The sequence below is a fragment of the Ambystoma mexicanum genome, chromosome 3q (genome assembly GCF_040938575.1).
Source record: "Ambystoma mexicanum isolate Mex_15411 chromosome 3q, UKY_AmexF1_1, whole genome shotgun sequence".
Classification (NCBI taxonomy): Eukaryota; Metazoa; Chordata; class Amphibia; order Caudata; family Ambystomatidae; genus Ambystoma; species Ambystoma mexicanum.
In genome coordinates this window covers 207,186,396-207,213,211 of record NC_090926.1, presented here as the reverse complement: position 1 = coordinate 207,213,211, position 26,816 = coordinate 207,186,396, and the positions used below count along the sequence as shown (strand labels likewise).

The following is a 26,816-nucleotide window of genomic DNA, read 5'->3' as shown; positions in this document are numbered from 1 at the left end:
AGATGAGGGACCTATGCAGCTATAGGAGTGGCCCAATAGACGCGCTCGAGTTTTTACGATATGCATAAAAGAGTACATATATTTTTTAAATATTTGGTAGATATATTCGAACCAATCGGCAGTAGTCATAACACGGACTAAAATAAAAAAAGTATTCAAAACTAAATCAAATTAGGTTAATGAGCTATCCAACCCCTTGGTTCATTTAAAGGAAATCCCCGTTTTTAATGTTTGTACTCATTTTATTAAATTAGTCTAATAATAATTCAACATGAATATGCTGCAAAAATCAAACAATGTATTCTCAATATTATAGTTTCCCTTCACACTCTTACACGACAAATAACTGAACGCCCAATGACAAACTGATGCTGTGAACCTCAACATGGGTGATTGGTGAAGGGAAGTGTTGTCACTTGTGTTTGTTAAGGGAGGGGGGTTAGAAGCACTGCTGGTGTAGGGCTCTGGGGAGGCAACTAGAATGGACCTCCAGAGATTTGACACAAAAGTCTTTAGTCTCCCCTGGTAACGAGCAGTTAGGTTGCCACTTGGAGATCAGAAGTTGGTGCAATGTATAATTGAGACAAACGAACACACAAGAGTTTGGCCGGCAATGGAATCTCCACAGCAGTAAGTACACAAGTGCTTCTAATTGTTTCGCAGCACATATGCATTAGGTAAAGACACTGGGGCTCATTACAAAATCAGCGCTGTGGGAAAAAACTGGTGACAATTCAGTTACTGCCCCTTTTTTGAGCGGTAAAAGAATCTCTGCCGTTTTTACCGCACTGCAGAACTAGTTAGACCAAGTGGAGGATTTGTCTCCAGCATCATGTTTGAGGTAAACCCACTTCTTCAAGGTCAAAAATCCCCATGCAGTCCTACGGAACCCAAAAATAGGGATTAAAACTGCTCTACCGCTAAACCCACAAGACCAAGTGGCGGTGAATGGGTTTGGTAGTAATTCTGCAGATTTACTGCCGATTAAATAAAAGCAATGTATACATATACACAATCACAGTTTGGAGTCCAAACCGGAAGACACGCTACACTTTAGAATGTGTACAGTGCAAGCAATAATACCAACCGTAGCCTAAAGCAGAAGAAAAAGGTTAATCTCACATAAGATTACCAGGCACCCCAACAACTCAGTGCTATGCTTCATAAATCCAAACCATTTCCTGGGAATACAAGTTCAGAAAAGTTCAACCTAGTTTAGATGAATAGTTTGTACTATTACTCTCAGTTCTCCCATAGGCGACAATGGCCTTGATGAATCAGTAGTCAGAGACTTGGCCCATTACATTCGTAGGATTTCATCCCTTTTTACCGAATATTTCTTTTACTGCTTTTTTCCACATCTTTTGCTACAAAAGGCGGTGGAAGGGGAGAAAACCGCCCCTATTGCCTTCACCTGCATGTTGTGTATATTCGGTAGAAAAAAAGCAGTAAAAGAATGTTGTGGTGACTGGATACCCTTTAGTAGAATATGTAACTTAGGTTTACTGGGTGGGGAATGGGGCGCTACCTGACCTAGTCATCCAGGGGAACCACAGACAGGATCTCCAGAGTCAGGTTACACCATCAAACGTCACGCCCAAGTAGCTTTAGGAGTGAACTTTGCACCCACAGCAATGAATAGGGAGGGGACAAATAACCCACGGTAATTCTGGGCCATTGGGGGCAACTACTGACACAATCCATTCCGTTGTCGAAGGCCCAGGATTTAGGGATACAGTCTCTTCTTCGAATTACAACTTTGACAGTCGGGTCTCCGTCAGCAACCTTTCGGGACTGGGTCACCGCCTAGCTGAAGCTACTGGAAGGCCACAGCAATGATGTTGGAGGACCTCTACAATATCCTCTGAGGTGGCGAGTAGTTGAGTAACCCCGCACAGGTCCAGCAGGCATGAAGCAGCAGGACCAATAGATAAGAGGCTCAAAGAAGGTTCTCCTCTTGGGCAAAGAGCAGCACCAGCAGAGGAAGGTTCCTGTCCCACATCAGACGCTTGCGAAGTTTACAGCCTCAGGGCTAGATGAGATCTGTGCAATTTAGGAGTCCCCAACTCCAGGGAGTGCAGGAAAGATACAGGCTCAGCCAGAAGACAAGTGCAGTAGAGCAGGACTCGGGACTACATAGGCCCACTAGTCGAAATGAGGGAGGCACCAGGTGCAGGTCTCCCCCGCCCCCTCCCCCCCTCTGACCCCATCATGTACTGGATTGGCCAACAGTGGCTTGTGCATCCTTCTGTAGTCTCTTTAGAATCTTGGTGGTCGGCTGCTGCATGGCTTTAGATGTACTCTTAATATGTGAAAACCTTGTCTGGTGGTAACCCCAGCCTACCAACAGAAGAACAACGCTATTCAAACGCTGGAGGCTGTCCAATCCAGGTTAGCATCTCCTTCAGCAACTGCCGAGCAACCATGATAGCACTCAGGCCGGACTGACTTTGTATCGGGCATGTCTGCATGTGTGGGTAAGTACAGCACTTCTCTTTGAAGAAGACTTTATAAGTAGCATTTACACACTTCAAAACGTCTCTGGGCATGCTCGATTTATAAAGGCCCTTGAAGTAAAGACCACCATTTGTAGCTCTTGCGCAACCCATGTTCGGCCAACTATTTCCAAAAGGAGCACCGCTGTTAATGCATTGCGTGTCATTGAAAAGACCTCCTAGTGCTGTGGGTTGCCTCATGCTGGAAAGTTTCACAAATAGGAGCGCGTCACGTGAATGCAAACCACGCCCCACCAGGAAGAGATGGAGTCCATTCTGCAAATCAGTGAATTGGGCAGAGTTCATCACTTTTCTTCAAGCCCCATCGCCCATTGTTTTTCATTGGTAAGCATTCTATTCTACCACATATAAACTGGGAGGCATCCCACGGTGGAAAGGGGGAAGTGATCTGCGTGCACAGCACGTTTGCTGGCAGCGCAATCCCTAGGTTCATACGCTGCCTTCTCACCGAACGTAACAAGGGGCTGCTACAGAATTCTGATCTTTGCAGAGGGAAGGGGAGCATGCACGTGGCCTTTGTTCTCACTACTAGTATTGGTAAAGTGCCCAACACTGTACAGTAGGTGGTCATGTTAACACGTGCTACAAATCTACGGACATAAAGGAAGGAACTACTCACTTCTACAATCTGTGACTTTCAAGAGAACATTTGGAATAACAACGTGGTCATCTCCCGAAATACTTGAAACAATGACTAGTGGATACAGAGTCAAGGACCAGCGCACATACCTGTTGGCCACTGTATATTGTCTTGCACCAGCGTTTCCCGGAGGGTGCCGTCCATTGCTGCAGTCTCAATCTTGGGATGGTTGCCCCAGTCGGACCAGTACATCGTTCTGAGGCAGGACAAGGAGAAGAAGAATAAAGGCTATTACCGTCTGATAAACACAAGCCACAGCACGCTCGCACCAAGTCTTCGACGAAAAACCCCCTCTTCCAAAAGCAACTGCGGTCCGAGAACGTGCTAATGTTAGAATCACAGCTGTCACTTTGCATTAAGAGACATGTTAAACATCACAATGAGTGGACCAGAACATCGAAAGGGCGACGGCTCCATCATCCTTGGTAAGCTAACACATGAAAAATGAGGAAAACCTCTGCAGAAGGCAGCCAAGACATTGTTCCCAGAACTCTAGCAAAAGCACTCAATGCTGTGCATTGCTCGAATTTGGAAGCAATTAGGAGCAGGAAGTATTCCCAAACCCAAGTATTCACTCATGCGATATCACAGCAGTGAATAACCAAAATGAGCATTCACTGCCGTGGCATTGCTTCAGGGAATATCCGTCCCACCGCCTCCTCGCACCCAAGGGAAGTGTAGGAAGGCAGAGTGTGATGCTTTCTGCGGCAGACTGGTTACCAGGAGGTTGGGGTTCCAGCGGGCAATTCAAGCTTTCATCTCATGGTCTATGTCACCAATCCGCATCCATCATGGACCACTTTTACATTTGTTTCTTCATCAGTTACTGAAGTGATAATGTTTGGTTCTAAGCACCGTACCAGCTGGTAACAGCCAGTCCGCCCGAGCGCAAGCACAGCACCGGCCTTCTATGAAGGTTAAGGTGCATTTCCAGCTGCTAGGGCCCCAAGTACATACGATTATGCCATTAACACCCCACAATATTGCAGGGAAACCACAAGGTATAGAACACAGCTGTCCACAAAATAAAGAAATGTAATCATAATGGCTGTCGAGCAAACAGGAATTAAGAGCACCCCGAATAAGCCCTTTCCTATTCTACACGTGGCTGGAGGAACATGGAGGCAGCGAGGAAGGAGAAGGAGGTGCTGTGGAGGGGAGATGCAGTGCTGAAGGGAGGAGGAATTAAGGGGTGCAAGAGAGGCAGGGATCGGGGGAGCAAGTTAAGCCAGCTGTCCACTTGCTCAGATTGCAATAAAGGTGCCGCTCCAAGCAACTTGATTGGTAGCACTGGAGAAGCCGGTGCCAATTCCACATATCAGCAGAACTAATGTGGTGGGGGTAAAATGACAGCCCCAGAGTGACAGAGATGGAGCGGCAATGCTAGGCCCCTATTGTGCGAATGAAGCCGGCTAATGTGGAGTTCCATTGAAATATAAAAGCCAGTACAAAATATTGTTTACCGATACAAGGCCTAGTGAATGAAAAAACATGGGCCTATTGCAACTTCAGTAAATTACAAAGACACAGAGTTGAAGGAGAGTGTGCCTTAGAACTGTGATTGTAACTGTGTCCAATGGAGGCAAACACAAAGAGACGTGCTGCAGATGCAGACGTCATGTAAACTGGGAAAAGGCACCTTTTTGCTGATTAAAAACTGCTGCATTACACATGTGAAAAATATACTTTAAAAGGATAGGCATGTGAAAAATACCAAGGAGAAATTATGCCTGACTAAAGAAATGAAGTCAAGTGACAGACTGCGTGTATCAGGAACAAAGAGACTTAATTTTCATCACATAAGATGACAGCCACCTGTAAAGAGAAAGGGCTCATTTTGGTTTGGTAGAAATTAACACTGGTTTCTTATGTAACTATGGTGTATCTGTGTAAATAATACCAAGAGTGGACTTATTTCTGTTCAAGCATTCTGTAAAGAGTTTATTTCTTGCCACAAGCCGGGATGCAATACAAAAGGTCAGGTGTAAATATGTTTTTTTTTATTTAAATGCCATTTCTCAGAATTGGGCATGCAATTGAACTGGTTCTATCTGGAACTGTGACCCCCCCAGACCTTAAAGCTGGGTGCATCAAGGAAACAGGCCTGGAGCTTCAGTTAAAAATAAAACAAAATGTTGCACGAGAGATCTGAACTACAGTGATGCAGCCAGCAGAAATGACCTTTAAGGTCAGGTTCCCCATTACCAGTGCATTAGCTTCGGACAAAAACATTTGAAGGCCAGGAGGGGAGGGTATGATCACATGAGCCAGCCAGAGGTCCTGATCAGGTCACAGAAGAAGAAATGAAAGCCAAGACTAGGTGGGAGCTAGATATGGAGTTACCTCACATGTAATGCATTGCCATATGTTTAACATTGAACACATGTTCTTAAATTTAAAAAAAAGCATTGTGCTTTTACCTGAGCTCACCGCAGACGCATTGCCTGGACCATGTAAAACCGAATTTCATGTGATGGATACAACTTGAGTGAGGAGAAAAATTATGATTCCGGCCTTCCCATAATTCTGAGTGAATAGAAAGTTATTGTGATGATAGGTTATGAAGGTAAGGTTGGAATCAGGAAGGGCAGATTTGCGACTATTCCGGCTCAGGAGCAAATCGTGAAAAAATATATCTCCGCCCAGGAAGGGCAAGCCAAAAAGAAATTCGTATTTTCTGACTCGTCATAAAATATAGAACTCAAAAATATATGTATGTGCCGGCAATTATCGGAAAAATTAGCAGAGCTGCCATGTTAAGATTTTCAGAACTCAAAAGTGCAAAACTACCTGTCATTTTGAAATAATGTATTTTTCCTCCTCCCTCAGCTTCCATAACCCACACCTCCCAACTTCTGGTCCCATCAGCAGCCAGTGGGTGTCTTGGTGGGAGGTGAAGGGAGAAAACTGGGCAATCCGTAGCGTGGGAAATATGATAATAATGGAATGTCACTAGCCCTATAAGAGCTCAATTTTCTATGTGAGAGGACTCACTTGTTGATCTTTCTTTGACTTTTCGACTCTAGGAACCTTTCTTTGGACTTTTGATTTTTCCCTTGACTTTCCCACTCTATTGCTGGGCCTTAAACATTGCGTGGGAGACAGACTGCGAAATCTAGAAGCCAGCTAGGACTGCCATTTGAGGAGCCAGAGGAAGTCTGGGTGCTGGGGACTACCCTTGACCGAAGCCTTTGACCAGATCTGTGCTGTCCTCAGAGGTGCCCCGTTTCCCTGGATGCCCCATAATCAAGGCCTCCCATGTTAAGTAGATTAATCTGAATGCCAACAAAAGTGTGGGGTGAGTTTGCCAGCCTTAATCTCCAGCTCGCATAGAGGTTAGGGGGTGGAACTGGAGAGACCCTCAGCACATTTTATTAAATCTAATTCAAATGAATTCCACTATAGAAAATAACCCTATCCATTTAAATTGAATTGTATGGGGAACTGTCTGCCTTAATCCTTTCCATTAAATTGTGGGGAGGCGGGGGGAAAGCTGTGTAGATTCTTAGTGCATTGAATTGAAGTTAAATCAATAAATTCCCATATAGAAAATAACGAGATGAGTGTTGTTCGAGTTCAAAACTAACAAAGTTCATGCTCAGTGTGTTAGAGCCAGTATAGACAAAGTATTGGGTGACATTACCTTTCTGAAACCCCTGTCTCCTGTACAGAAAGGGGGGGGTGTCCATAATCCCAAAATAAGTAACCCTAAAACCCTGCCATTTAAGCGAATGTAGAGTGTGCAAAATGAAGTTTCCCCATTTATTTACTTGCATCCCAAAAATATTTTCCCAAAGCCCTATATTTCATGCGAATAAAAAGCCCAAAACGATTTTCCCATCGAGTTCCTTTCTTTACTTTGCCTTTCAAATAAAAAAAAAAAAACGATTTTGCTACTGAATCCCCACTCCCTGTACCTTGTGTTCAGATCAGAGGGGTCATATCTAATTGATGGCTGGAGGGTGGGGGTTGCTGGGACAAAGGAGTATTGTTCCAAACTAAGCAATCACTGTGTTCTGTATGCTTTCTATTGGTTAAGCGCAGTGGTCGAAGTGGTCGGGAGTGGTGCTCCTCTACTTCTTTTAAATTGTACCGTTGCTATACTTTTATTCTAAAAAGAAACCGTTCCGGAATGGTTTTGTTTAAAAATAAAAGCGTAGGAAGAAGTTGAAACTTGCACTTTCAGTTCACTGCACTGGGTGTTCCCTTAAACAGCAGGCACATGTGTTTTGGGGTTTGTATTGTGCATGAGAGGAGGCGCAGTGATGGGGTTTGTGGTGAGCGGTGCAGGTCAATAGGGAACATAGTTCCACTACTTCTTTTCGTACACTTCGACCACTGGTTAAGTGGCAAGAATTCCAAGTAAATGTTTGTGTTATTGTGTAGTGCCACTGTGTTGGTGGCTGATGTGTTGGTTATTATTGTCTAATCTTAAATAAAAATATATTCTTACTATACCCTGGCTGGTGCGAGACAGGTTGGAGGCATCACTAAAGTTGAATCTTTATAAGCGCTTTGGGAGCACGCCACCTTGCTTGGTAGGGAAAGGAACTCCCTGAGTTGAGAGTGACCACCTAATTAATCGTGACATGTGTTCTCTAAATGTTAGTTCTTTCAGGGATCCTAATTTTGCACTTCATCACTTAGTTACTTGGAAAAGTGAAAAACAACGACGTGTAATCTGACATAAGCCGGGGCCTTTCTCCAGACTAGGCCTGTAACCTTTTCAATTACTACTAGGCGCCTTTCACATTATGCTGAAATTCCTATCAGACACATGCCAAACACGCAGTTGCATTCAGCCACAGTGGAATGCATTCCATCGCTCAGGCATCACCATCTACAATTGTATGTCATAAAAAGAGCAAGAAGGAAATTAGGGAAAACATCCACTGCAATGTGCTGCGAATAAATCACATCCACAATGATCAAACAGTGAACAAAAAACGAAGGTTAACTAACAATCGAGACACGAAATCCTGCAAAAATGACGATTTTACTGAGGCACACCCACTTTTTTAAACCTTAGCTTTTTAGTGGCCACATTGCACCCCTCTTCTCTCAACCAGTCTCACCCCTCTGGACAAAGACTACCTAGAAAGAAAATGTATTTCCAGTGGTCCCCATAGCTGGCAAGTGTCCCTGTGTACATACTGGAAGGTCTTGCTGGAGGTTTGATCTTTCCTAGTCTACGAGGGAGGGGAAGGTTAGGAGGTGTAACAGGTTTGTGACCGGTCCACCGGCCAGTATAGAACCCTGGCTCCCCCTCTATATACGCATTTCATTCTCTGTGAAACCCGAGTGCAGGCCCTTGGGCTGCAGTCTCCTGTAAATGGCAGAAAAGCTGCTTTTTGGACATCAGTCTAAAAGAGACTGCATAAGACAGGTTCCAGGGGGTGCAGTTTAGCATGCCATAGTGATTTAGGACCTTAGTTAAGAGCTGTAAAGTAACGATGGACCAAAAAAACAACTTTTCAGTGTTTTGTCTGACAACTTATTATGAGATTCTCAAGGAATATGGTTGGGTTAACCCTTATAAGAAACTAGGGATGAGAGCAGAAACAGCAATGGTCTCATTCACTCTAGTATCGGGATGGGATAACAAACGTGATGGGCGATTCATCACCACACTAGACCCCTTTCCTAGGGCAGCATGTAAACCAGTTCCTAAATGCTATTCTCAAAGTCCTTGCCACTCCCCCCACCCTACAGGGTACTTTACTCTAGTTCGAAAGAGGTGGCCCCAAGCTTGGCGCAACAGCAGCGTCCCATTCAATTGTAAAGATTGCCACTTCAGTACAGGAGCGGGAAGCTTTTATCTTAAATAGGGCGCCTTCACCACACCCGCTCGGGGGAACCCTTGAAAGACTCCCACAAGCTAGCGTCGCAGTGGCGCCCTTCGAAAATCTGCTCCGCCATGCTGGGTGGCAACAGCACCCAACTTAAGTGAATAATTCCTCTTGGTGGAAGGCCCTTTTCAGTTAAGTTGGGCGCTGCTGCCACGCAGCACGGTGGAGCCTTTTATTTTACATGGGGCGCCACAGTCGGTGCCGGGCAAGCAAAAACGAGCTTGTGACCACATAGGTCGCCCATGCCCAAGGCTGTTCCTGCTAAAACAAAAGCATTCTTTATAAGACTGTCCCTCTTCGTCGTCGTCACGAAACACATGCACCAATCACTATGTAGTAGGTTTATGATGCTAAATTGTCCCTCAACTCCGTGACCAAATCAATCAGCAGAAAAAAACGAATATCACATGGGGATGAATTAGAGGGGGCTTCAAGAGCAGTATTTTCACATCATACTATAAATGGACCCTATTCTGATCGACGCTTATTTAGGAAACAAGGTGTAATACCTCACACTAACCACTAGATGGCAGTCTGCCTAGCATGTCATTCTAAAAAAATAGCTTCACATCCTGTAAAAAAGGCCAACATTAGACCACCTTTTAGAGCGTGAGCATGCATGTCCTGAATCAGCACCCAAACAGCCAACGGTGGGTGTTCCTCGTAGACGTTTTGAATATATGCAGTGTGTACATGCATTCAGAACTGAAGTGGGGGCAGCAGATCGTTGTGCTCTTAAATATCGCTTTATGCACACTACTGCAGCTTCCGGCTCGGTGATAAAGTAGCCCATTTACCAACCTGAGAAGGATGAAAAGCTACGGGGGCCCTCTGCCCAATGTCGGAGACCAACGCGTTACTTGTGGGTTGCCCCCTTCCCCCCCCCCCCCCCCCCCCCCCAGCAGGAAGAACATGTATTTTCTTCCTAGAAGTCTAAAGGACCCAGGTATGGCCGTCAGGGGACAACACGATAGCCTCCCTTCACGTCACAGCCCCACTAACCTTTTTGTTACGCTGTCTGAAGAAAGGTAGGAATAGGATATTCTCATCGCTTGCCCGGTGCTAGTTGGGGGTCACTCGCAGCGTTACAACGGACTGGCACAGAGGCCTCGAGGAAATCCCAGTCCGAAACAAGCAGCACTTGTGTTAACTTGCAAACGCGATATTGCGGTAGCTGTCCTGAGAATACATCTAACCTCATCAGGGCACTCCCCCGAATTGGTCCACGCTCTAAAAAAGTAACTGCTACTCAAGGCCCATCGCTGAAATATGCATGCAATCAGTCAGGAACAACTTCCTTGCCAACCACTTGCTCTAGACGGTGTCACACTGCTACAAGAAATGAGAGCAATAGAACCCAAAGAAACCCTGAAATCATCTTACCGCAAGCACGTGATGCTTTCAACCAAGTCAGGAATGCCTTTATGTACTACTACGGACATTTAAATCAGCTGGGCGCGGTTTAGCTAATACATTTAACTTGACTGACTCACTTATAGGCTCAAAATCTAATATAATCTCAAAGGTCATCAATGACTTCTGTTATTAGATCATCTAAAAATTAAACTCGACGATTCCAAAACATGAACAAAATAAAGAAAAAAAAAACATTCGAACTGAATAAGGGATTTCTGGATGAAATTGTGGACGACAAAATACACACAAAATGATAAGAGTCGTACACAAAAAGGCCACAGGAGGACGACATTTGACAAGCATTAAAGGCAAGGAGGAGCGGAAAAAGCAATAAGCACACGCGTATGTCCATAAGCATGCACGCGAAAGCAAAAGGTGGCTTGCTCCATTTCCTATTAGGTTAATTCACTCATACAAAGCACATAAATAAAGCAAGGAAAGACATGCGACAAAAGGAAAAAAGAGATTAAATATGCCCAAAAATTTGATAAGAATCATCTCAATAACCACTGAAGAGCAGCTGGTACACCAAATGGAAAGTTACACTGGAATGACAGCTGCCTTTTAATAATATCACACGTATTTATGCAGTGCATCCTGTCAGATTCCTCTGGCTTCTAAGCGCTGTATTAGTAGGTGTTATAAGGCACATTCGTGGTACTCCGTTAATCAGCCTGAAAAGGAGAGGTATCGGGCCGGAACAGTAGAAAGTGTTCATTGCCAGCACTGGCATCGAAGGGGCAAGGGGAATTTGGCAAATGCAGTCCGACCCCATGCGTCTGAGTGGCCCTCGCACAAAATAAACACTCGCCTGGCACTTGGTGGCCTGAGTGCACTTTCCAAACTCGAATCCCACAGTAAGGCCGACTCTGTCCTTTAGCCAAAAGTCAACATTAATGAATGAAGTACCATTAATTTGGGTAATAGATAAAAGAACACCAATTGTTATTCTTGAGTGAGACCAGCACTTAACTCGCATGGCAGTTTCTTACCCTCTTAGGGGGTCCACCACAATGGCATGAGGCTCGTCAATCATCCCGGAGATCAGGGTCTTGCGGTTCTCGCCCTTCATGTGGGCCACTTCGATGACGTCACGGCCGGAGTCCGTCCAATAAATGTTGCCTGCCACCCAGTCCACAGCGATGCCCCGGGGCATTTTGAGGCCAGGGATCTGCAAGAGGAATGACACATGCTCTGTTCAAACATCAGGCTGGACTAGTTGGAGGCAGCAACACTTGCCATTGAGGGGGCCACTTCACATTAATGGTATGCCAAACTCTACCCCACTGGCTGATGCGCTTTCAAAACAAGGAAAAATTGCATTAAAAAAAGACTCTCCATGCTTTTCCCTTTAAATGTTATGTTAGCATACATGTTCACAGGATTTTTAAAGCTTTATGTTGGAAATAACCCGTTCATAGTGCTTGATTTGTAAAATAAAAAAGTGTCAGGGCACAAATATTCTCCAGCACTCCTTTGAAACGGAGGGTGGGCACTACTGCTGCCACCACCATAGCTGCTCCCCACGATGTGACCATATTTGGGGTTACACTAAAGCTTGCACCTGCTCATTGTGGTTGATGGATGCACTGACTATCACCACTTCATAATTAAAGTGAGTCTGAGACAACAAAAGCCAGGACTCATAAGTGTCTGCGCTGTGACCTGGCAAACACCCCAACAAAATAAGCACAGCCCATTTGCATGCCTTTTGTGTGGAATCTGTGAGTAACTTTTCCTCATAGGTTTTGATTATATTATACTTCACTTTCTCCTTTATTCTTGTTCTTTGAAAGGAGGAGCATTCTTTCCCTTCCTTACTCTTGCATGTAAAAGGTAGGGCGGGGGGTGCAAGTAATTCGACCATCCGCACGGTGGGTATGCACTCGCCTGCGCTTTTTTGGAAATTTTAAATAAAATTGAATGATGGTAGAACAACCTCCGAAAAATGTGTGGGGATCATCGACACACATTTTCTTATGCTCACCACACGACATACGCATATACCTGTGTAATGTGGGTGGACACAGCCTACAGGTTCAGTCCCATGTCGGGTGCATTTGCAGGCCCCAAATAGAGGACCCTTTCACATGAATAGCAAGATTTTAAACTCCAAAACAAAAACAGTCTGGCCTTTGTTTTGGTTTTTCAAGTAAAATTACAGAGCCATGTGGAAAGGGGCCTACTTGTCATTATCAATGGATAAGCAGCATTTTAACTTACAAAAGAAGGAGGAATCAAAGATCCCTGTCGCATAGAAAACAGGATTTTTACACATTGGAAACAAAAACGGACTGCAGAGGTGTGTGCAAATTTTAAAGGTTTTAAAAAGTAAAAAAAAAAAAAATAATCACTTGACAGAAAAATGTCAGGAAAACAAAACATGATTTGTGGGTTGACCAAAGCAATGTATATTATGTTTCACCTACAAAACTCCAGTGACATTTGAAGAGACACTGTCTTCATGGAAAATGTCAGCCCAGGGCAGACCCTGCTTCTGGCAAAACTTCCCAAGGAAAACTCCCCATCTCAGCCTGGATGTCATATCTCCCATCTAATGACCAACCGCAATAACATTTCCTGCTAAAAGTGTCAAAATTCAGTGTTCTCCAGACCTGCTGGATCTAAAAGCATTGACTTCAAGAAAAGTCACCCTTGGCTGGAGCACGACTAATATGTGGGAAAAAGGGGGCACCCACTTCAAAGCGCAAGCTTCCAACACAAAGGAGATTGATTTAAAAAAAATGGGCACAGGCTGACCCGGTGAAAATAAATGGCCGGAAAGCAAGAGTTGGGTCCATTTGTCCCACATGAAGATTCACAATTAATTTAAAAGGACTATTATCATTTAGGCCTTTTTCTCAGCCATCATAATTTGGATGGTTTTCATCCATGTACCATTTTGATGTAATTTCCAGGCGATTTTGGGGATATAAAATCCATATTCCTGTGACTCTGGGAACTGTAATCGGCAGTTAAACTAGGTTTCTGGCTGATCTGAACATGTTCCAAATGTGAGAGTTGATGAGCGAGTGGAAAATTAAATTAGGGATATGCTTAAATAACTTACATTTTCATAACTATTGTGCTTTTTATGAAATGGCAGAAAGGTGCCACATGGCCGTGCTACATGATACAGATTTGGTGGTCGGCTTATCTAATTCCCCATGATCAGCTAAAACAGAAAACATGTTTAGTCTGGCAGTTGCTAGTAAAATTATGAAGTTGTGATACATAACTAGTAAGCGGATCTAGTCTATCAATAATCAACTATATATTTGTCAATAAAAGTGCTAACACCTTAGTGGTGGATATGGCAGTGGGTTATCGCGAGGAAAGTGACCATCTCCCCCTATACTTCCTGATGTCTACCACCAGGGAGAGAGAAGTAGATCAACTGAATGGGAACATAAGTATCAAAAATGCAGGGAATCGCATAACCTGGAACCCTATTAAATTAGAAAAGGGAAAAGTGGTTGCTGAATATTAGCTAGCTAAATTCATAGAACACACAGCCTCCTTATCAGATGACTGTAATAATGAAATGATCCACACATTTTAACAGATGGTGGGCACTATTAAAGCAGTCACAATCCAGAAATGCAAATATGTAAGCAATAGCGAGAGATGGAATCTACCCCATGACAAAAATAATTTCTTTAATGGTGCAATACATAACGCCAATAAACAATTAAGACTATCAAGCAGAGATATAAATAATTCTAAATGTATAGATGCTACTATAAAAATAAGATTAGTCAAAAAAACAACACTGAGTGTGGCTACGACATTACCAAGCACGTAAGGCAGATTAGATTTGGCGCACTGTAGATTTATTTGCCAAGAGTAATAATAACCAGGGAATTTGGTCAGTTATCAATGACTCAAAGAAAACTTTACCTATAAATAGTGTGGCGGAATAAGACTGGATCCTTCATGTAAAGAAGACACTTGGCGCACAGGTGGCAGGGCAGTTATACTCCGAGTAGTCTTACAAGATGCATCAAGAAATTACATAGTTCTAGGGCCACCGGTCTCGATGACACCCGTAACGCGCTTGTCCGGTTGTCCCCCGAGAAACGGGCACAAGCATTGAATATTTAGTTTCAATGGATAGGGAACCATGGCAAAATACCAAAATCTTGGCGAGAAAGTGTAATACTACCCATACACAAAAAAAGGAGAATGGAAGGACCCAGGAAACTAAAGGATGCTTGCAATGCTAGACATCCCTGCAAACATTTTTGCAAACATTTTTGCAAACATTCTTCTTGTCTAACTGAACCAATGGATAGCTGACCATCGCATTCTTCCGGCTAATCAATCAGGTTTTCGGGCACAATCATCGACTGCGCATAACATTGCTAATTTACTGGCCGCAATTGATTACTCTTGGCATAGTTGCAAATTACCTGTGTTTGCTGCATTTATAGATTTTACTGCAGCATTTGACACCATAGTGCAAGAAAGACTATGGAGTAAACATAAAACATGGGGAATACCGCCGGACTGTTAAGATTGATTCAATTATTATATAATGAAACATCTGTGAGAGTGCGCTTACATGGAGAAGGTAAACTATCTGAATCTATTCCAACAGTGCGAGGAGTCAAGCAAGGCTGCATTTTAGAAGCCACGTTATTTAACCTGTACCTGTCCAACCTCTCGGATTACCTCTATGTAACAACTTCTGACAATATTAAAATGGGCTCCTTGAAGTTGGGGTGGTTGGCTTATGCTGATAACCTCTTGTTGTTAGATTACACACCTAAATGACTGAAGACCAAATGTAATGCCATAGAGAGGTTTGCAGCTCTAAATGGTCTAAAAATGTACATTGGAAAAACCAAAGTTACCTCATTCCTAGGTAAAATCAAAAGCTCTCGCTCAACAAACTTCAAGTGGTTCATTAACAACCAACAGATTGAAGTTGTAGAATGCTACACATATTTATGAGTGATAATAGACCATAAACCTTGGAAACAGCATTTGTATGAAACAAAAATGAAATGTACGAAGACCGCTATAGCACCGAGTCACTTTATTGGTCAACAAAGCGGCTTCTCCGTTAGCACTATTTTATTGTTGTATTCTACTAAAATTGTAACCTTTTTACTAAATGCTGCAGAAATCTGGGGCAAATGTTTTAAAAATGAAATTAATAAGCTTGAAGCAAAAACTTTAAGGATTTTATTTAGAATGCCGAAATGTTTACCCTGTGAATGTATTTTATTGGGGTGTAACCTAATGTATGCTAGCAATATCTTCAAATACAAAATGGCAATGTTATTTGTGAAATTGAGCTCTCTAGATAATGACACTTTCATAGCTGAGTTGATGAAAGTATTTAACAAAATGGAGAATCAACAGGATCTAAGCGTAATAGACTCGATGTGCACTGTATATTTTAGAGGGCTAAGGAACATGCCCACTCATGTCTTCAATATTCCCATGCAAAGACTAAACAGTTATTGAAAATGTTGATATATGATCATACCAAAGAACATGACATGATCAATCCTTCAACTAAACCTGGTAGTGGCATATTTTTGGAGATTTGGATGAAAGATTTGACAAAACCAAAATATAAAAGTGCTGTAACACCATTAGGCCTTCTCCTTTTTAAATTCAACATGTGTGATACAATGAAGATCATGGGAGCAAAATATGGTATTGCTAGGCACTTGAGAATATGTAGACTGTGGTACAGCAGCCATCGAAACTGCTGAACATATTTGTCATTGTGAAAGTCTTAATTTTTTTAAGAACTAATTACTTGAAAGCATATGACAACACCAGCAATAATGAGAATATGCATGGCATATGGTAATCACTTATGTGGAAATGATGTGAATCTTATTTTTCATTTGATGAAATTCTATGAGCTAATTTTATGGGAATTGTCTTTCGGCACTCTCGTTTTATAAAAATTGTTTCTTAAGGTGATTTTATTTGAAAATATTCATTGAAATTGGAGTTTGTAATGCTCATTTTTATATGTAAAGCCTTTGTTGGCTATGCACATATTAATCAATAAATAACAGTTTTTGCCAAAAAGTTGAAAGGAGAACAAAGGATGACGACAAATGGGAATTGCCATATGTTGCTCCAGACCCCAAAACCAATCCTGACTTGGAGGCTGGGTTTGGGAGGAGAGAGAAGTGGCAGGAATTATTGCAGGGTGCCTCCCCAAGATTGTAAAATTGGTGGTGTCATTGCTGTTATATAAGGGGAGACTGCACTAGGACAGGAGATAGAAAAAAGAGAAAGACAGGAGGACAGAGGGAAGAGCCAGACCATCAGGAAGGCTTCTGAAAATTACCATCTGACAGCTGTAAGGAGGTTCATAGTGATAATGTAGAAAGACAAAATGTAGAAAGTCAAAATGTCGAAAAATAAATGTAGAAAAAAAAAATGTCGAATTTTATTTTGTGACGTTTTTTATTCGAAATGGGGGGGTTCCCTCTCCAACCCCCCCTTTTTTTTGTTTTACCTATTTTTTTTTATTCCCGGACCCCAAAATAAATATATAATAAAAAAAGGGAATTCAACATTTTTTTTCTACATTTATTTTTCGACATTATTGTCATTCTACATTTTATTTTCGACATTTTGACTGACCACCCTGTAAGGAGACACCAGAGGAGATTTCTGAGAGTGCATCTGGGTGGAGCTCTAGGAAGGCCTCAAAGCCGACTGGTTGCTATAGTGGAGAGTGGGAGGCCATCTTTGAGAGTAGATTGACCAGACCCCTGCCTTATCTTTCCAGAGTGTCCTTAGATACAGCTGGCTTTCCTGAACCTTAAACAGAGTCTTGCTATGTAAGTAGAACTGAGCCCTGGAAACCAAAAGGTGGGGGGAGTCTGCTTGCCTTGAATCCTTTCCCTTTATAGTGAGCGGGGGGATTAGGGGGAGTTTTGTGGGGGTGGGGTAAAACTGTCTAGATCCTTAGCCTGTGTATCCAAAAAGATTAATTTCATTAATTCCCCATTTGGCAGAACACTATGGGGTGAATTTTGTTAAAATTCGAAATTAACAAAGCTCACTTTCCAGTGTGCGCTGAAACTATAGCCTATAATTTTATTGGGTAATCCTTGTTGTCCAGTTGCCCCCGACTTCTTTAAGGAAGAGGGGTGTCTTTGTTCTTAAATCAGTCCTACCTTTTTATCCAGCTTTCCCAACACAGGCCTTTTTCAACACATTTGACCAACAAACTCCCCCTAGGGTAATACTCAAACAGTGTCAGAAAAGGAAGAAACTGATATTTGCAACTGTGGGCCACTATTTCTCTGGCAAGTTCTATTCCCCAGCCCGACCCTTTTTGCAGCTTTCACCTTTTTATATAGATGTAGTGTTTTATCAGTTTTGAAAATCAAAAGGGTTTTTATAATAAAATAGCTGCAAAAGAGGGCAGTGGTGGCTGAGTGGTATTCCGCTGGGATTTGCCCGGTAGTCAGTCCAGGAACACAGTTGCGGCTACAGTATTGGTCATACCCAGGACACACCAGTGGGAACCTGGCCAGCACAGCCTCTTTCTTTGGATACCATCAGCCAGGTTTAACCACTGAAGGCAGACCGACCCATTCTCGAAGCAATTCACTTTTTTGGGGTTGGGGTAGAGGGGCTTTTAGTAGGCTGGTGGGATTCAAGAAACTTCACAAACCTTTGGGGCCTTTAATAGCAGATGGGATGTTGGGGGGAAGAGGTAATGTTTTTGGGGGGGGCATCTGGTCGAGGGGACTGGAGACAGAACCCTCAAATCCTACCTCTGAAAACATTACATTCATTTTGTTAGGAGTGTTGTAATATACAAGCATGGTATCTTTGCTTTTTACTTTGCGGGCACAAGTTAATTGCCCTCGACTTTGCTACACAGTCATTTTGCAATAGAAAATCTAAAACATTTTCTCCTGGGGGCATTTTGGCAAAGAATGTGCCTCCCTATCTTAGTTTGGACCCTCTCAGACAAACGTCCAACTCTTACCCTAGTTCCAAGTTCTACCTTTGTCTCCCAAGGCATGAGCCATCTACCCCGAGCTACACCACCCCTCTAGCATCAGAGCATGCAGCGGCTTTGCACTCACGTTCAGGTCTGTGACTCCTCCATCAATCTGCCTGCGGTTCCGGTTGGAGGAGGTGGAAGAAGTGGAGAGCAGTTCCCGGTACGAGATCTTCCCAGTGTGCCAGTTGGTCCAGAAGATCTTGTTGCCCTTGACGTAGACATCCATGGCGTCAATGCGCACATTCTGGTCCCCCTGGAAGGCCTGCTCATAGGCGGAGTTGGGGTTGAACGGATAGAGGCTTCGTATCTCGTTGTTGTCAGCTATGTACAAGATCTGATTATTCGAGCCTATGTTGGGAAGAGAAGCACATAAAGAAAGATATTGATTGTTCATAGGCCACTTAACTCTTCAACCCTACTTAACAAATTTCCTTTCAAGAATCCCCAACCCCAATTTCCGATCAGGCCACATCCTCTCCCCTAGCCTGCCACTGCATAAGCAGAGTGTCTAACGGCATAGTAGAGAGTGAGGCTAAAGTGCTAGAACAGGAGGTGATGCAACATAGGACGCAGGTGCGATGGAAGAGCTGTCTGCAGGCCACATTGTAGTAATCACAGTGGGTGCTGTAATTTAGAACATGGATTAATGAGCAGGCATGGCTCACAGAGCAACACCAGAAGGGCAAGGAAGTGAGCAGGTCAATGTGGGGTACATGAGGATAACATGTGCGTTAAATCCAAGGAAGTGCATAGGGCTGCAGACCAAGACTGATGCGGTCTGGCAGCAATTCCCGTGTGTGGGATTCTGTGTGAAGGTCATATGGAGGAGCTATGGGTGGTTACTGAACTGCAGACAGGCTCAGAGACGAGTACCGCGTGCTTGGAGTGCGTGCGTGTGTGTGTGCACGCAAATTGATGTGCAGGGCTTTATGGGTGGGTGTGCAGGAATGGGTGTGGAGTAAGTCGCATTTACGTTTATGTGAACAGGTCTTGGCCAGTGTCGGATTAAACCCTGTGAAGACCCATAGGCTGTCAAAATGTGCCCCCTGCCCCACGCAAATTATCTCCTAATACTTTTTAAATTTTCTGCACCGCTTTGGTACCTCTTGGGGCCCCTAAAAGGGGTGGGACCCATAGGCCAGTGCCTACTTTGCCTATTTGGTAATCCAGCACTGGTCTTGGCATAGCAACAGGAGTAGGACAGAGCAATGCTGGTCTGACAGAGATGCGGCATAGGAAGAGGATGGAACAAGCAGAGGAATTCCTATAAGGATTAAAATGAGCACACTCAATGTTAGAAATGGGGACTCCAGGTACTCACCAAGGGAATGAGCAATTAAAGAGAATTGTAGAGAAGCAGATTAAGCTCGTTTCACGGGATTGTGGAATGAGCCAATGCAGTCAGCATTATTGAGGTGTGGAATATTCAATCCACTTTAATAAACCCATTGGCCCACTCCTCCCCCAATCAGAGTCACTCCATCAGACAGGATCACCTTTGCCAGTCATTGTGCCCCTCAGTGAGGCACTGTAACCCCAACAGGCAATACTGTAGAATAAACAGCACCATGCAAAGCCCCCACGTCTGAACTTCCACCTCCGCCTCACCCCCCAATTAGACAGACTGTCCCCATAATGGACAACTATGCCCTCTGAATCAGTCACCCTTAACGGGCACACTCACTTTTCTCCAATCATAATGGGGAATTAGGGCACCACCCCCCATTAGCCCACAGGCTACCACTGATTCAGAGCTATGCACAGCCCTCGACATGAAGATACCCGTGGGCACTCGGTGCCACAGGTATGGTCTAGCCCAAAGGAAGCCATGACAGCATCAGATTAAGAGGCTTTCAATGCCTCATGTGGGCTGTGTGAAGGCGGGGCCCAGGGAGGGAAGCTGTTGATCATTGACAACTTTCCACCCGGCTAACTGTACAGGGGAGCAGAGGAGTGCATCCAAGGCAGAGAGCTGACAAGGGAGTAGTTAAAAATGAATAAAGGTGTGGCCATGCATTCATAGAGTAGGCAGACGTATAGCTGGAATACTGACACACATGGAGCGCAGGCAGAATTAAAATGAAGCATTTTATAGTGGGCAACTGCCACTCATCAGGCAGAATATAAATGCTTTCAAAGTGTCAATCCTGGCATATGTGGGACCATGGGAGCAGAAAAAGGTGTCTGGCATATTTTGAAGACAGGCCTCGATGTTTTTTTTCAACTCAGTGAGCATCAAATAGGGTTGCAGAATGCTTGGGTGTACTGCCGGTGTGGAGTGTTTTTCTGTGTTCTACAGAACGTACATTGTATAGCTTTTTACCAATTTTTTCCCCCGATACTTGTTCTGTAAAATGCACAATTGCATTAAATTTTAAAATGTTCTGGTGGGACCTAAATGGGTTAGACTTGCTTAGGCTAATAGGGGGGAGATTTTCACATACCTCTCCTGGAAAGATTCACCGGTCCCCATTGCAATAAGTCCACCCAATTAAAATCAGACAATGGCCCATTGATTCCCTTTCCTGCTCCCACTCCCTTTCACCAGGCAAGTTCACCCACATCAGGTATAGTAACACAGAGGAAAATAACCCATTCAATAGGGTTGTGCCCAAAGAGGATGAAGGGAAAAGAAAGAAGGGAAAGATTGGAAGGAAAAATAAGGCAAACAAGAGTAAATAGATGCACAGAAAAAGAGGAGGAGCAGACAAAAGGGAGATGGGGACTGCTGGGGAGGCAAGCGAACAGCATGGTCCTGCTTCAGAGAGCTGTTTTACTGGGGCTCCTCATTCTGTGTGTTCTGCAAGTGTGATTCCTGCCCCCCTTAGAAGTCCTAGCAGTAGCTTGTCTCTTCCAATCTTCCCACATTCCAATCGTTTTTGAGTACAGAAACAGTGTGATCTGGGGACCAACAATATGTCCTTGCACTTAAAATCACTAGACCACACAGAAGTACCGGAAGTGATAGCTGGATAGTACAGCCAGTTTAAAACAATTGGGTACGCCGGGAAAGATGTTGATTGGTCGAATCCACCATTAAGTCAGACATGGGAAACTCTTACCCTCAGCTTTGCAGGTGTGATGTAGCTTCACAAAGTTCTTGGCACAGCTGCACACATGCGAGCCTTTGGTGTTGTTACAGATCTGGGAGCAGGTCCCAAACTTCAGGCACTCATTTATATCTGAAAGGAAGAGGAGAATAAAACAACATGAACAGAATCTGCATACATTGCACATCTCGCTGCCTCCCTTGCCATACATGGTGCCTTGCGATGCAACGCCATTGGCCACTCGGCCAAGGCCGAGGTGAAAAGAAGTCAACTGGTGGCCGCTGTTGGAATGCAGGGAGCCACCAACACTGCTGCAGAGGTGTGCGCCATGGATGCGTTCTGCCCCAGAGACAGACGGTGCATGACGACTTTATGGGAAGTCTGCCCTTCACTCTGCCCTGGGCCCCTGCACGAAGCCACTAGTGACAGTTCTGCTCTGCAGCGTGAGGGCAGTCCATCAATTCGCACAGGTGAGACAAGATTATGCATCTGTAATCAGTTAATAAGATACTGTTCCAGGGCTGCATAACATTGCAGAAAACGGGTGACTTTAAGAGAACACACATTTTACTCTACTCAAAAAAATAAAGTAAAAAATAAAAAGCAGTGCAATGTCTGGAGTAGTAAAAAAGCATTAATGGGGCTCGAATCTACAATTAAGGACTTGATCAAGTGAATTAATCAAATACCCAGCTCACCTAAAGGTGTACAACCATTGCAGACAAAAGGAGAAAATCCAAGTAAAAAACGGTACCGCCCCAGAAAGAAATTAATTTAATAAATGACAACCCCGGAATACCTACATTAAGGGGAACACTATGCAATGTACACAGCTTGGCAAATGGCTATACAGGAACCATAACTGTTGGCTTTTCAAATGCGCATTTTAACAATAGCCACATTTTCGGAACAAGGAGGTTAACCCAAGGTTGCAAACGTAGGGTTAGACTTTAAGAAGCCTCAAAAGATTACTTTTCTGTATTACATTTTCACAGCAATCCATCATAGTGAATAACTAGATTTTCCTGGAAATAGGACTAGTGAACTTCTATTTACAGGGACTTTCCCCAAAAATATGGAACTGCCATTCATACAGAATGCAGTGGCAAGTTTCGGTTAAAATGACCAAAGCAAGCGCATCTCTTGCCAGCATTTAGCCGTCTGTCCATCAACATATACAGTTGAGGAACCATCTGTATAGCACACGAATCCATTTTCCTACTAGGCTCTTCATTTTTTAGATAATTATTTCAAAAGATACAAACCAAATTGAGCACTATGATCAGACAACAAGATTCCAAACTACATGCTTAAAAATATCCGGATACAACATTCACAACTTGGGCGAGTAAACACGAACAGCTTTCAGTACTCATTCAGAAGCATGGATTGTTAGGGTGCTTCATCCAGTCTCCTAGTGAGACCCCCCCCCCCAGCACTTTTAGCTGGATATCTGGACCGATTTCTGAAATCCTGAATAAGTGGAGCCTTTTTCCACTCATTCATTCTTATGGGCTCTGTCTTTTGGAACTCTATTCTTTGTATTGTACCTATCCCATGGAGCCTAGTTTCATTCATAACTATTAAAGGCATCTGTATTTTACTATTGCAGCACACAGCTCCTTATGGGCAGTGTTGCTGGGGACCCCAAGGGCCCTCTTTTGGGATTTATTCTTTGTCCTAGAGTAACTACAGCTCTTAAGGATCAAGAGTATCTCGCCTAAAACTTTATAGTCTGAGAGATTGGCACACACCACCTTATGTGGAGTGCCAAACCCAGTATCCCCCTTCTGTCTGCTCCTGTGACTAACTTGGGGCCTCCCTTCTGTTTTCACCATTGCTAGCATGATTATTCTTTGTCAGCCCTTCTTCTACCATTCTGGGTGGGCGAGGGCGGTGTGTGTGCGTTTTGACTTTGGCGGGAACCCTTGGGTGTCCGCGCCAAGGCTCCAGAGTGTCTTGGCAGGCAGGAAGTGGGGGAGGAGTTTTCCACCCACTGTCCTTTGTCTGCCTGAGTGTCTGAATGGGACAAGGTCCCACTGGGGGTCTGGCTGTCCCGATTGGACAGCCAAATGCCCCTTTCTATAAACTGCTGAGGAAGACTGCAGAGGAGCGAGTGCAGGAACGGTATAAAAGGCGAGGAGTGAAAAGCAAGTCGACCACTGGAAGCTGAAGTAACCAAACAAGACAACCAGAGACACCTGCAGACTCTTTGCAACACCGTGAAGCGACCATTCCTGTCCTGACCCTATTTTCTGTGTGACAGGGGAACTCCGAAGACAAATCCTTCCCTTTGACTGGTGGCAAAACACAATCCCAAGACAAACTTTGATTTGAGCCATCTTCCGAGGTCCTGTGAGTTTCCAAAGCTGGGGAACCCCAATACCAGGAGTCCTGCTGCCCATTTCGAGTGCATCATCACAGGAAGGCTGAAGCTGTCCAAGTTTTTGTTGAGCCCTCAAGGACACTCCAGAGACCCAATCAAACCTGCCCAGACCCCCTCATCAGAGTGTGGGACTGCAAGAACCGAAGACTATTGACCAGGCGAATCGCGTCCGTTGTTGGTATGGCAGAAAAGGCACCAAAACCGCAGAGTGACCAAAGAAGTTGATGAAGGGCATGCCATAGGAACCTTGGGCATGAAGGAGAGGTGCATCCGTAGCATCACCCTCGTCTTGTGAATAGTGAAGTATGGCTGCTTGCATGACAGGGCCTGGATCTCACCTACTTGTCTTGCAGAGGTGATGGCCACGAGGAACGCTGTCTTCCATGACAAACTTGAGTGGAGCTGAATGCATATGTTCAAACGGAGCCCCCATGAGCCTAGTCAGCACCACATTGAGTTCCCACACCGGGGCCGGAGCCTTCAGTGGCAGGAACATGCAGAACAGTCCCTTGATGAACTCCTTAACTAGACGGTGCAACCACAGTGAAGACCGTCCCGCAGATCAGGTGTAGCAGGAAATAGCCACCAGATGTACCTTGATGGAGGTGTGAGCCAGCCCCGATTTAGCCAATGACAGTAAATACAGAAGAACTTGAGGGGCCGTGATGCTCAGTGGATTGATCGTGTGCGACCGGCACTAAGTTGCAAAGCGCTTCCATTTGTGTCCGTAGCACTTCAAAGTAGATGACGCCCTGGCCTTGGAGAGTACCTCCTTGCAGTCCGCTGGAAAATCGTAGCCCCCGAACTCTAATGCTGCAGGAGCCAGGCCTATAGGTTCAGTGACACCGGTTCGTGGTGCAAAATTGCACCTCCATCCCTGGCGAGAATATCCGCGACCACTGGCAGCTTGACTGGAGGGGATGCTGACATGCTGAGAAGGTCCAGGTATCAGATCTGCCTCGACCACGCTGCTGCGACAAGAATCATCCTGAACCGGTACTGTCCCGAGTTGATTGATGATTCGAAGAAGTAACGGCAACTGAGGCAATGCATACAGAAACAGGCCTTCCCAAGGGAATGGGAATGCGTCCCCTATGCTCCCTGGCTGGGGAATCTGCTGGCGAACCTCCGTCACTTGGTGTTTGTTGCTGTCGCAAACAGCTCGATCTGGGGACTGCCCCATTTGAGGAAAAGGTTGTGTCTTGGTCCTGCTGACGCTCCCACTAGTGGCGAGAGCGTAGCTCCCTGCTGAGAGAGTCTGCAACAGTGTTCTTTACTCCTTCCAGGTGAAAAGGAATGAGGAACATCCCCTGTGAGACGGCCCAGTGCCATAAGTCCTGCGGCTCTTTGGAGAGTGCTGGGGATCTGGGGCACCCCTGTTTCCGGATGTAAAATATTGTGGTGGTATTGTCCATGAAGACCCTCACCAACTTGCCCTTGTGGGATGGCAGAAACTACACGAGAGCCCAAAACACAGCCATAGTTCCAGAACATTGATGTGTCGAGTCTTCTCCTCCGATAGCCACAGAACTCTGGCGTGAAGAGGTCCGGTGTGGGCTCCCCATCCTTCCAGGGAAGCGTCCGTCGTGACCGTCTCCTGGAATGGGGGACTCTGGAAATCTGTGCCTGTGGCGATATTGGAGCACACGCCCCACCACCTTATCGCTCGATGGAACTCCTCGTCGAGCGCGATCCTTTCCTGGAAGCCTCCGGACACCTGGACCCAACCGGCATCGAGGAACTCCTGTAGAGGGAGCATCCGCAACCTGCAGAGCCAAATCAGGTATATGCATGACAACATCATGCCGAGTAGAGACTTGATGGTCCTCACCGTGGCGACACTCATTGCCAACAGCCGTTGCACTTTGCCTAGGATGGCCGATATCCTCTCCTCAGACTGATGCCAGGCAGGACAGCGTATCGAGCCTGGATCCCAGGAACCGCGCATCCTGCGATAAGAGTCAAGCAGGACTTTGCATAATTCACTGAGAACCCCAGTTCCGTCAGCAGGGGGACAGTCTTCGCTTTGTGGTCGACAGCGATATCCCTTGATTTGGCCCAGATGAGACAATTGTCCAGGTAAGGGTACACGTGGATCCCTTGCAGTCGTAGATGGGCCACCACCAGAGGTAGGCACTTGGTGAAGACTGTGGGTGCTGACTTCAGTCCGAAAGGAAGAGCCTTGAACTGGTAATGCTTTCCTTGAATGACGAAGTACAGATACTTGCAGTGACCTTTGTGTATGGGGACGTGGAAGAACGTGCCCTCTAGATCCAACGACAACAAAGTCTGCCTCCTCGAGCTGACCGAGCACGTGCTGTAGCGGGACCATCCTGAACTTCTGGGACTTCATGTACTTGTTGCGTCATAGAACGAGACTGGGCCTCCATCCCCCGGTCTTTCTTCTAACAAGAAATTATCTTCAGTAAACTCTGAAGCCCCAGAGTCTCTTTGGAACCAGCTCCATCACCCCTTTCCTTAACATGGCCCGAACCTCCAGCAGTAGCTGAGGGATGTGCTGTTCCTGTCGGCCACCAGTGGTATTCGAGGACACTTTCGTTGAAACTCTAAGGTGTGTCCATGGGCGAGAGCATCCAGCACCCATCAGTGGGTGGAGATGGTCTCCCACACGCTGATGAAGTATGCCGGCCGGCCTCCCACCGGGGTGCAGCAGTGTGGGCCTATCGTCTTGGCCGGTTCAGTCCTGCTTGGCGGACGTCGTGCTGCCCTGGGATCCTTGATGACGGCGGCCACTGCCGAAGGCCTTGGAATGACCCCCTGTTGGCTTCCTGGGTGGAGGAGTGGGAGGGTTGGTGGTAAGAGGATGAGCTCCCACCTAAACCCTTCAAAGACCTGCTACACATTCCTCCTCAGGAATGAAAGGATGTCCTGTGTAGTTGCAGGGTGCCCAAGGTAAGTGTCTCTGTGTCGGCCTTGATAGCCTGGAGGGATTCATC

At 45.1% G+C, this 26,816-nt stretch overlaps 1 protein-coding gene across 2 annotated transcripts in view; it reads right to left on the bottom strand.

Annotated features, from left to right (window-relative positions):
- LRP1 (LDL receptor related protein 1) overlaps positions 1 to 26,816 on the bottom strand; it is a 1,300,039-nt gene that overhangs the window by 132,541 nt on the left and 1,140,682 nt on the right. For both annotated transcript variants that reach the window (XM_069653565.1, XM_069653566.1), the window contains exons 75-78: positions 21,486 to 21,605; positions 18,506 to 18,771; positions 11,414 to 11,592; positions 3,246 to 3,352 (exon numbers count right to left, since the gene is read on the bottom strand). In XM_069653565.1, coding sequence (XP_069509666.1) covers positions 3,246 to 3,352; positions 11,414 to 11,592; positions 18,506 to 18,771; positions 21,486 to 21,605 — 672 coding nt within the window. The remainder of the gene's footprint in view (positions 1 to 3,245; positions 3,353 to 11,413; positions 11,593 to 18,505; positions 18,772 to 21,485; positions 21,606 to 26,816) is intronic.